We start from the raw sequence: 13027 nt of genomic DNA on the forward strand, positions 1-13027 counted from the left end.
CATCAGGACTGAAATACTTGTAAGGCTTGGGCAGATTTCCAAATTACAGATGTTCTGCTTCAATCAAGTTTTACTGTATCGACATAGTTTTTAGTTGTGAGGGTATCTTATCATGTGTAAATTACTGACATAGATGTGAAATCACATCACATCTTGTTGTCAATATTGAACTGATTACTGAGCATCAAAGGTGATTCCAGCTGTATTTCTGAAATCAGATCCTTGCTATCTTTTATTAGTATGGAGCAAAATATTGAACTCACACAAGGATATCTGAAATAGGGTTCACCCAAGTTGAGCTACTATGTTAGCCCAATGTAGTCAGCTGGGACAATATAACCATATAGGCATGATGCCTGTATGTATGTATGTGTGGGTATGTATGTTCGATATGTCTGAAGAAGGATTTATCTGAAAGCCAGCAATTTTCTGCCTTGTTTAGGGGCCTATGGATACTCACTGGCTCAACTAATGTGCAACAGACTTTGTACAAGTCACAACTCTTCTCATACCTCATACTTATCTTCAGGATTCGCGCGCGCGCATGTGTGTGTGTGTGTGTGTGGGGGGGGGGGGGGGGCAGAAGTTGGAGAAAATTTAATAGCCAAGATCGTATTTGGTACTATTTATTCCTGATGATCTACTTCAACAATTAATACCATCACCTTCTGGTCTTTAAAAAACTTGTTCTATGTCCTGTTCTATTATGACTGCATCACACATGCCATGTTGACGTTATAGCAGATATTATGTAGCACATTTGACAGAGGTATGTTAATAATAAAAACCAGTTTTTCACAAATAAAACCAATACGTCACCTGCTTCCAGGATACTTCATGTCGAACTAGTTCATGGGTGACCTGCTGGATGTCTGTCCAACAGGCACTCTTCCGGTGGCACAGCTTGTCTAGTCTTTTCATGCTGCGATATGTCTCCTCCACGTAGAGGTGCATGATACAATTCTTCGGCTTCTTCTAGCAGACTTCATGTCAAAATAGTTCATGGGTGAACTGCTGGGTTCCAGTGCCCGTTAGACACTGGCATCCGGCAATTCCCCCGTGAACTATTTTCACAAAAACAATGACTGCAGTTAAAAAGCACCTGTGTAACTAGAGATGTCCACAAGGTGCTTTTTAACTAGTTATACCTAGTTATGCAAGGCACGTTTTAACTAATTATACCTAGTTATGCAAGGTGCTTTTTAATTGTATTGATTTTGTCTGTGACAAACCGGATTTTATTTTTATTTTTAAGAAACCGGTATGGAATTTGCTACGTAATATCCACTATATTGTCAATATGATATGTGTGATACAGTCATAAAAGAACTGGCTGTATAACAATAAGGCTTTTTAAATATCAGAAGATGACAGTCTTAACTGTTGAAACTGGTCATCAGAAATAAACAGTCCTGAATGCCATCTTGGATATTAAATTTTCTTCAAAAGCAATTACAGATAACTCCTTCTTACCTCTATTTATGAGAAATTTCAAACATGTATATGCTTATGTGCATGAAAGGAAGAAAACGAATGGTTTTGGCATCTGAAATGAACTATTTATTATGAATATATTGCACAAATGTTATAATAACAGTCTCTATAACTGCTGATTTTTAAAGTACAATTCATTTGATTTCGTGTTTACAAAATTATTGTGTACAGCAAGTATACTTTTATGAAGTTAACTATTGCAAATGCGATACCTAGTTCTAATGAAGGTGTCCTGCCTCCACCACAAGGCTAATTCTGGGTTCATAATGCTTATTGACTCAAATTTATAATATTTATGCTGTTATAAATAAGACAACAGATGAAGTTCTAATGCACTGCAATAAAAAGGCAATCTCATTTTTCACATCACAAAAATAAGTTTGTACTTTGAGACCACAAAATATTCTGGTCATGTGTGTTCCATGTACTTGTCACTATTCCCAAAAGCAACTTGTTTACTCTCCTATATCACACAGAAAATCATTTAGTTACTAAATAAATCAACTGTGTAATATATATGACATCTATTATTCCCCATTGGAGTGAAACGCTCCCATTTCCAGCCACAGTCAGCACAAAACCTGTGATTCTATGATTTGTATGAATGCCTTTATACACAGCTCTTCTGCATCAAAAGCAAAATACTAATTACTTTCAAAATGACAGCTTAGGCCTGTTACAGGAATTAAGTGGTGCTACCCAAAAGTTCTGGGACATTCACTACTAATGAAAATTACTTACCCTAATTTTCAGCTTCCTCTGCTTAGGTACATTTACAGTGACTCACTTGATCTTCCACATATTCATGCACTCTGGAGCCCTGCTCTGTAGCTCCTTTGATGAGCTCTCTAGTGTGCTGCAATACCTGTTGTGATTCTATAACGTTTTTAAATGAGAAAAAGCTGTGCAGGGAAAAGCAGAAATTGTGAGGAGACCTTGCTATTGTGGAGCAGCCTTACTGTATGTTCATGTGCTATGTAGCTTTTAAGGATCTGATGATAGGAGACATAATGGGTAACAGAAGCTATGCATGCAACTTTTCATAGTATAAAGATTTACAACAAGCATGGTCTCTATTTTAATCCCTTGAACTTTAGGTAGCATCTTATTCATCTTTATGGATCTGAGGAACACATCCATTCACAGAATCATAATGATTTTTGTAAATTACTGGGCTGATTCTTTTAAATAAATGGAACAATTCACTGATATTAGAATGCTGCAAAAGAAATGACAAGATCATAATCTGAATTTAAAGTGTGAGAGACATTATCTAATCCCATGTCTATGGAAGACAAATACATTACTTATGAAACTGTTTACGTAAAATGTCTACTAATGAAAATGCTTCTTCCAGTCTCTTCTTGTATAAAAAGTTTCTGAAGCATTTCCTTCTTAAAAAGTTCACATGCTTATGTTCCTATAGTAAATCTAAAATATGCAGCATTGCAAAGGCAAGAATTCGAACTTTCAGAGCATACTTAGCATGTGGGCTACCAAACCACATGTCTAACGTCTATGTATCACCAAGTCTATCAGTAAATACAATGCACACACTTATAGTGCTGTAATTTCAGTTCAAACACTAAAATGGAGCAGTGAATTCACAATGACTTTTTTATTACAAAGAATGAAGTAACTGTTACATCTGTATTATGCTGTTGTCCACTGGAAGCAAAAGACAAGGTACCTAAAATACAAACAAAAAAAAATATTTATGTAGGTTCCAGGACTACACCTTCAGTGGACACAAAATATTTATGCTGATGATAATATAATGGATTCACAACAGAGATGTCACAGCTTTACAGTATCACTTTGAGCAATAATACTAACAACTGATCTTTTCAATCAGATTCAGTCAAAAGGTGTTCTGTTATTTCATAACTGCTTAACATGCTCCATGACATAATGGAAGATGATTTATCACATATTCAAGATATTTTCAGAGTTTTCAACTGCAATTCACATTTGTCATTTAATATGATGACAGCATTAAATTCAGAAACAACAATTTAAATGGTTTCAGTGACTGAGGGAAACGGTTTCCTAGAAGTAAGAAATTTCTTATAAACCATTGCTGCTGATACAAGTAATTGAGTCACTATTGTAATAATTAATGCCCTGTAACAATATATTCTCCCTGTCTTTTCCCATTCTTTCTTCACCCCCCTTCCCCCACCTCCTACCTACTGTTTTATGTCTGCTGCACAGTATACACGCATTACCGCCTTCCCTTTCCCCTTCCTTCTTTCCACACACAAAACATCTCACTGTAATGATATTTTTGCTTGTTTTTAAGTTCATCAGTGCCTAATATAACTAGCAAATTTTATTCAAAGGAAAAACTACTCAATCAGGCCTTCCTTAGAATGATACCCTCTTTTTTTTATCAAAATAGTATGAAAATAATTGTATACCAGTTGTTCCTTATTATGTACAACTGGTATTTGATTCAATTAAAAAAACTACACAAGGAATTGCTTTATACAGATCACATTGATGTATTGTAAAATTTCATACATAAAAAAGACAGTTAACAAAGATGTAATCACTAGTTCACTGGAGATTATTTTTCTTCAAATGAGCTAAGCTATATAATTTCTCTGTACAAAATGCACAAGGTAAAATGCATCAAAATATTTACATTACTGTTACATTCAAAATAGTTTTCATTCGGTTCAGACAGTCACTACGAAACATATAAATATAAAAATTAATCTCACTGTAATAAAAAAGATTCATCACATACTTATGCGAACATATATCTACTTTAGTCGAAGGTGTTCAATCGAATCGCTTCATTCATCCGTGTGTGTATACAAACTAAATATCTAGGAATTAAGTAACAGTATAGTACTGTTGCCTTCCTGATGAGTACTCTTTGTGCTATATTGTTCATTTCAAATATATATTAGATAACAATATCTAACACGATCACATAACCTGAGTATATTCGTCCTGGCAATTGAGAAAAGCGATGCAAAAAGTTTCTTACTCTTCAGCCACAAACTATTACATCTTCAACAGTCCATAGTCTTTCCTCAGCATGTCCTACTCAAATGCCAAAAGCAGAATGGCACATAGACTCACTATGGGAAACTGGATGTGCCTCCTGTTGAAACAACTACCTTATCATTTCCAGGTACTTCTGTTTGTGCTTACTCAGCATTTCTGTGACAGTGACTAGTTTCTTTAGAGTAACCTGGAAAGAAATTGAGTAGATAAATTGTTAAACTGTTTCACACATCGGTTTTTCTGTCAGTAGTTCAAAAAATTATCTGCACACAAAGCAAAACATATGTAAAAATAAAGCATGTCAAAAGGGAGAAACAAGAAAAAAAGAAATTGTGTCTCATTTCTTGTTATCCAGAATTTGCAATTATTTCAAGTACCAATAATGTTCAAGGTGATGGCTCAAAGTGTTTGTGATATGGCCCAAACTTGCAATTTCTGTCAACGTCCTGGGTGCCCTAGTTAAAGTTCCAGTTTCAAAATGCTGTAAAAAGAGAACCACTGCTCAGAATCACATCAAATTTGAACAGTTGAACAGTGTATTATTGATGCAGGGGAAAATGTCATGGAATAATTAAACAAACAAACAAATAAAAAATGAAAATTTTACAAAGAGATGGTGCTGTATGCATCAGATTATGCACACAATACACGACACACCCAACATAATTATCTCTATGAATGGTGGCACACTGCATGTAAAGCTCTTTTACAAAAATGGTGACTGTGCTCCAGTAGCCTTGCAGAAGTTCCAGACACTCAAGAGTGCGAAAAAAGGCGTTGGTTCAATGTCTGATAAGGGCCAGTAGAAAATGATTACGACATGTGAAAAAACAGGTTCTTTTGAAGTGCAATATGGCAGGAGGAGGAAAGCAGTTGATCTGACATCTGTTAAGGATGTAGCCACAGTGCAGGGGTCGAGCAGTGGTATGCAAAGATGTAGTGTATGGGCAATTGCCTGAACATTGGACTTGCCAGTGAGTACAGTGCATAAAATCTCATGAAACATCCTGCATTGCTATCCATACAAAATCACCATGTACAGGAGTTGCTTCCTGCTGAGCTGCTAGCAAGAAGAACGCTCATTGTGGGATTTCTTGCTCGCATGGAAGTGGAAAAAGAATGGCCATGGAACATTCTGTGGACAGATAAAACACATTTCCATCTCCGAGGACATGTCAATCTGCAGAATTACAGAAATGGACAACAGAAAATCTGCCCACACATCAGCCAGTACCACTTCATCCTGCAAAGGTGACTGTGATGCTTGTTGACAGCATCGTTTATTGAAGAGCTGTATTTTATCGAGGAAATGAGTCCTGCAGATCCTGTTACTTGTACCCTCAGTGGCAAATGCTGTGCGAGTCCTCAGTGCACCAACGTCACTCCAGTTCTTCAACAGCATGCATGTATACATAGTACCCTTTTATGCAAGATGGCACCCATCTGCACCCTGCAGAGGCAATTCCGAAATGATACAATTACCAGCCGTCATTTACCTACAGCAAGGCCGTCCACATCATCTGATCTTAATCTGTGTGACTTCCAGCTGTGGGGTTATCTGAAAGATGATGTGTTCAGTGCTCCAATTATGAACACAGCTGAATCAACAACACACACTGTGCAACATATTCTAAATGTGACCCCTGAGACACTCTGACCTGTTTGGAACATACTGTTTCTCAATTTCAACATGTGGCAGAAAATGATAGACAGCATATAAAAATGTCTTGCACCAGTCTCACGACAGTTTTTTTTTTTGGTCCCAGGACAATTAAAAACCAAAGTAATTTTGCTTTTTAGGTGGTTTTTGTATCCTGGACAATTAAAAAGCAATGTAATTTTGCTTCTTAGATGGTTTTCGGACCCAGGACAATTAAAAATCAATGCTTGATTTTATGTGTTTTTGGCTTCAGGACAATTAAAAACAATTTTTTCCCACGTAATGCGGAACAACTTCATTGAAGTGTTGGCTGTAGAACTTATTGGACAGTATGCATGGTGTAATGTGCGACTCAAATCACAGTCATTGTACTGCAATTCATCTGTGGTTTGTAGCCAACCCCATTTACTTTTTTTTAGTTCCATAATGTTCCCCCTGGCGTCAACAATATGCTGTTCAAATCTGATGTCATTATAAGCAGTGGTTCTCTTTCTACAGCATTTTGAAACTGAAACTTTAAGTATGGACGCTCTGTATTGTTATAATTTACCTATTGTAGTCAACTGTGTCTAAATGTAACATTCTATGGCGTGCTAATAAATGCTAATCGCTAACACTGTGCAACTAACTTTAGCTTTATGGTTGAGGGAGGGGGTGAAGTTATGTTGTTTTCATTTTGAAGTATTGAGGGACTGCATATAGAGACTCCTACAGAACTTATCTAGTTTTAATCTCCCTCCGCCCCCCCCCCCCCCCTTTCTCCTAACAGATCATTAAAAGCAACACAGTGAAGAAATAGGTAATATACCAACCCCCGCCTGTTCAAGGCATCTGGCTGTAAATCATAGCATTTAGTATGAAAAACAGATTTTCTGGTATCAGTACCATACTAAAACAGTGGTTTGTGTTGTACTGAACAACGCTGACTAAAACAGTGGAAATAATGGAGCCAGAGAAAAGCTGGGGAAATTACACCCTGTTGGACCTCCTTTTGCTGGCCATAGTGCAGCAACTCGAGGTGACATAGACTCAATGAACCGCTGGAAGTCATCTGCAGAAATACCAAATCGTGCTGGCTCTATAGCCGTCCATAAGTGTGACAGTGTTGATGGTGCAGTATTTTGTGCACAAACTGACCTCTCAATTACGTCCCACGAATGTTTTATGCAGCTCATGTCAGGCGATTCTGAGTGGCTGAATCATTCGCTCGAAATATCCAAAATGTTCTTCAAACTAGTCATGAACAGTTGTGGCCCAGTGACATGGCATGTTGTCATCCATAAAAATTCCATCATTGTTTGGGAACATGAAGTCCATGAATGGCTGCAAATGATCTCCAAGTAGCAGAACATAACTATTTCCAGTCAATGCTTGGTTCTGTTGGACCAGAGGACCCAGTCCATACAGTGTAAACACAGCCCATGCAATTATGGGGCCACTACCAGCATGCACAGATCCTTGTTCACAACTTGGGTCCATGGCTTTGTGGGGTCTGCACCACACTCAAACCCTACCATCAGCTCTGACCAACTGAAATCGTTAACTCAACTGACCAGGCCACAGTTTCCCAGCCATCCAGGGTCCAACAGATATGGCCACAAGCCCAGGAGAGGCACTGCTGGCAATTCCTTGCTGTTAGCAAAGGCACTTGCGTCGGCCATCTGCTGCCATAGCACAATAACGCCAAATTTCGTGGCACTGTCCAAACACATACATTTGTTGTATGTCCCACATTGATTTCTGTGGTTATTTCACACTGTGTTGCTTGCCTGTTAGCAATAACAAACCTACGCAAACGCTGCTGCTCTCAGTCATTAGGTGAAGACGGTCGGCCACTGCGTTGTCTGTGGTGAGAAGTAATGTCTGAAAATTGGTATTCTCAGCACACTCTTGACACTGTGGATCTTGGAACGCAGAATTCCATAATGATTTCCGAAATGGAATGTCCCATGTTTTTAGCTGCAACTACCATTCCACATTCAAAGTCTATTAATTCTCATTGTGTAGCCATAACAGGATGTACATGTGGACAACGGGAAAAAATTCCCAGATTTCCCAGTTAAAAATACACTTTTCCCAGGTGAAAATACATTTTTTCCATGTTGAGTGACAGTATATTTTCCCTCAGAACTGTAAAACTTATCAATTCTTTGAATGGTTAAGGTTTTATATAACAGTGTAGAACTTCTCAGCACTTTAGTTAACAAACACTGGCAGGAGGGGGGGGGGGGGGTCGTTTTGAAAAGGTCTTTGATGTGCAGCAGCACATATACTGCATATTTTTTGTATTAAATTGCCCTGCATATTTTCATGTTACAAAAGTATATATTCGAATTCCACCAAACACAGCAAGTTAGTTTCCGAAGCATCAAAATTTAGATTGTGATGTGCTTTTGTAAGCCGGTCGTAGCTTATGTAACATGATCTTGCAAGCTGATGATATCAGCTATTCATAGCATAGGACATGGGATGTAGTCAGCCATAGCAACATTACTGTTAAGTAGCATGAACATATAAATAGCAAAAGTTAATGGTTTAAATTAATATACATAGTATAGCTATGAGAAAAGCTAAGCTTTTACGAGAATACTGGATTTTTTTTTTTTTTTTTTTTTTTTTTTTGCATGTGTTCCACTTTGAGATACATCAGACAAATGTGCCAGCACAATTTTAAATAACGACGCAAATGTCCGGTCTCTTGGGCTTGAAAGTCTTCTAAGTGGCTGGCCCTCAAGGTGTTAAGCTTTAAATGAGAATCAAATGTCCTGTGATTCAAGAAATTCGAAGCCCGGGTGCAGACATAATGTAATTTATCTTGCACAAAATGAAATTTATTTGTAACGCTTTTCAAACCACCATTTGCAATATTTTCCCCTCAACCTGTTAAAATTCGTTTCAGCAGTTGTCAGAGAGCACCAGAAAACACCATTACTGTGCATGCGCATCTATGATGATGTAGGAAGCCCATATGTTTGTATGTATATAGCATTAAGAGATCTTACATTACGTCATAAACAAAATAGGACTTCAGAGGATACTCCAAGAGCACCTGAATTTTGTAAATCATACTAAAATGCATAATTTGGCTTAAAGCAGACATTCATATGCCCAGATTCACAAAGAAGTAAGCCCCAACCTCATATCAAGCTTTTCAGTGTGGTTTTTAGGGTGCAAATTTTCTTGGACTACATGTACCATATTATCTCATGTTTGGATCTTTATTATGGCATAATGCCCTGCTTGCCACAAGATAAAAACATACACCTGAAATTCAGCAAACAGTTGAAACTAGCCAATAGAATTTCAAATAAATTTACTGCCTCTACAGTAATGATTAATAAAAACCAAATTTCTTAAGCAAACTGACGAAAATAACTTCATTGTCCTGCAAGGCAATTAATGCCTGACTGCCAAAAACCTGGAAATAATTTTTTTAAGTGAACGCTGTAAACAAAGAGGAAACAGCAATCTCACTAAATGTAAACATGGGTGATGTGGACATTACCTCCCCCCCTCCCCCCACCCTCACCCGCCCCCGTTCCCAACTAAACTCGGTCTGCTCTGCGCATGCACAACTCTGTCAGCTTGGGTGCACCAAAAAAATTTTCTCCGATAGCATCTGGCTGCTTGTTGCTACTGCTGATACGGCTAACATCAGCACTTCAAGTAGCCAGACGTGGGAGAAGGTACTGCTCATATGTAACTCAACTGTGCATGTGCATCAGCGTGCTATCAACTGCTCATATGAACCTAATCTGAACCGTTGTGACATCATGCTCATTGGAAGCAGTTTGTTGTTATGAAGTATTGCATAGCCTTCAGCCTAAAGTCTTTGACACATTTTACTGTTGGCAGATGCTTGTGTGTACACTGTGTTTTGTTGTTGTAAATGGAACATTTCCTTTGCATCCTAAGTTTTATTTTGGTTTTTTCCCCTTGTTTATGTTTTATTACTGCAATATTATTCTCCAGTAGTGGGCTGAAGTGAAATTCTTTGTTACAGTATCAATTCTTACTAGTCAAAACAACAAGAATTTAACTGAAAACTAAAACAATGAAAAATTCCCAGAATTCTTAACAATTCCCGTGTTTTTCCTGATTTCTTCACAGATGAAAAGATTATATAGTTTTTCCTGGATTTCCCAGGGTGTATACATTCTGCATAATCACATCAGAAACATTTCCACATGAATTACCTGAGTACAAATGACAGCTCTGTCAATGCACTCCTATTTTATACCTTTTGCACACAATACTACCACATTCTGTATATGTGTCCATCTGCTGATATTATAAAAGTTGTTTACAATTTTTTAAATTCTAAAACTGTGGACTGCTACTGGTTGTCGAATTACATCATTAAAAAAACAACACGCTCAGTCTCCACACTATTAGCTTTTTTAGTACATGTGTAAAATTTGGAGTATTTATGGAATCACTCAAGTTATCAAAAGTTATCACAGTTTTTTAAAAAGTGTCAAACAAATTCCACAAAGATACAGAGCAATCTCAATTGGGCCAATATGTTCAAAGATATCTGAGCCACTGCTATACACACAAATAAGCAGCTACTTTGAAAAATAGAATCTCCTATGTAACAAACCCACCCCATGAACCATGGACCTTGCCGTTGGTGGGGAGGCTTGCGTGCCTCAGCGATACAGATAGCCGTACCGTAGGTGCAACCACAACGGAGGGGTATCTGTTGAGAGGCCAGACAAACGTGTGGTTCCTGAAGAGGGGCAGCATCCTTTTCAGTAGTTGCAGGGGCAACAGTCTGGATGATTGACTGATCTGGCCTTGTAACACTAACCAAAACGGCCTTGCTGTGCTGGTACTGCGAACGGCTGAAAGCGAAGGAAAACTACAGCCATAATTTTTCCCAAGGGCATGCAGGTTTACTGTATGGTTAAATAATGATGGCGTCCTCTTGGGTAATATATTCCGGAGGTAAAATAGTCCCCCATTCGGATCTCTGGGCGGGGACTACTCAAGAGGATGTCGTTATCAGGAGAAAGAAAACTGCCGTTCTATGGATCGGAGCATGGAATGTCAGATCCCTTAATTGGGCAGGTAGGTTAGAAAATTTAAAAAGGGAAATGGATAGGTTAAAGTTGGATATAGTGCGAATTAGTGAAGTTCGATGGCAGGAGGAACAAGATTTCTGGTCAGGTGAATACAGGGTTATAAATACAAAATCAAATAGGGGTAATGCAGGAGTAGGTTTAATAATGAATAAAAAAATAGGAGTGCGGGTAAGCTACTACAAACTGCATAGTGAACGCATTATTGTGGCCAAGATAGATACGAAGCCCATGCCTACCACAGTAGAACAAGTTTATATGCCAACTAGCTCTGCAGATGACGAAGAGATTGATGAAATGTATGAAGAGATAAAAGAAATTATTCAGATAGTGAAGGGAGACGAAAATTTAATAGTCATGGGTGACTGGAACTCGATAGTAGGAAAAGGAAGGGAGGGAAACTTAGTAGGCGAATATGGAATGGGACTAAGGAATGAAAGAGGAAGCCGCCTGGTAGAATTTTGCACAGAGCATAACTTAATCATAGCTAACACTTGGTTCAAGAATCATAAAAGAAGGTTGTATACATGGAAGAAGCCTGGAGATACTAGAATGTTTCAGATAGATTATATAATGGTAAGACAGAGATTCAGGAACCAGGTTTTAAATTGTAAGACATTTCCAGGGGCAGATGTGGACTCTGACCACAATCTATTGGTTATGAACTGTAGATTAAAACTGAAGAAATTGCAAAAAGGTTGGAATTTGAAGAGATGGGACCTAGATAAACTGAAAAAACCAGAGGTTGTAGAGTGTTTCAGGGAGAGCATTAGGGAACGATTGACAAGAATGGGGGAAAGAAACATAGAAGAGGAATGGGTACCTTTGAGAGATGAAATAGTGAAGGCAACAGAGAATCAAGTAGGTAAAAAGATGAGGGCTAATAGAAATCCTTGGGTAACAGTAGAGATATTGAATTTAATTGATGAAAGGAGAAAATACAAAAAGCCAGTAAATGAAGCAGGCAAAAAGGAATACAAACGTCTCTAAAATGAGATCGACAGGAAGTGCAAAATGGCTAAGCAGGGATGGCTAGAGGACAAATGTAAGGACGTAGAGGCGCATATCACTAGGGGGTAAGATAGATTCAGCCTACAGGAAAATTAAAGAGACCTTTGGAGAAAAGAGAACCACTTGCTGGAATATCAAGAGCTCAGATGGAAACCCAGTTCTAAGCAAAGAAGGGAAAGCATAAAGGTGGAAGGAGTATATAGAGGGTCTACACAAGGGCGATGTTCTTGAGAACAATATTATAGAAATGGAAGAGAATGTAGATGAAGTTGAAATAGGAGATACAATAATGCATGAAGAGTTTGACAGAGCACTGAAAGACCTAAGTCAAAACAGGGCCCCGGGAGTAGACAACATTCCATTAGAACTACTGACAGCCTCGGGAGAGCCAGGCCTAACAAAACTCTACCATTTAGTGAGCAAGATGTATGAGACAGGTGAAATACCCTCAGATTTCAAGAAGAATATAACAATTCCAATCCCAAAGAAAGCAGGTGTTGACAGATGTGAATATTACCGAACTATCAGTTTAATAAGCCATGGCTGCAAAATACTAACACGAATTCTTTACAGACGAATGGAAAAACTGGTAGAAGCCGACCTCGGGGAAGATCAGTTTGGATTCCGTAGAAATGTTAGAACACGTGAGGCAATACTGACCCTACGACTTATCTTAGAAAATAGATTAAGGAAAGGCAAACCTATGTTTCTAGCATTTGTAGACTTAGAGAAAGCTTTCGACAATGTTGACTGGCATACT

At 38.1% G+C, this 13027-nt stretch overlaps 1 protein-coding gene across 2 annotated transcripts in view; it reads right to left on the reverse strand.

Moving 5' to 3' along the window:
- Positions 1-1584: 1584 nt before the first annotated feature.
- The window catches only part of LOC126198583 (ras GTPase-activating protein 1), a 162152-nt gene continuing 150709 nt past the window's right edge, over positions 1585-13027 (reverse strand). For both annotated transcript variants that reach the window (XM_049935021.1, XM_049935023.1), the window contains exon 18: positions 1585-4699. In XM_049935021.1, the coding sequence (XP_049790978.1) occupies positions 4622-4699 (78 nt within the window). In that variant the 3' untranslated portion in view covers positions 1585-4621. The remainder of the gene's footprint in view (positions 4700-13027) is intronic.

Source organism: Schistocerca nitens, chromosome 8, assembly GCF_023898315.1.
Source record: "Schistocerca nitens isolate TAMUIC-IGC-003100 chromosome 8, iqSchNite1.1, whole genome shotgun sequence".
NCBI classification, from domain to species: Eukaryota; Metazoa; Arthropoda; class Insecta; order Orthoptera; family Acrididae; genus Schistocerca; species Schistocerca nitens.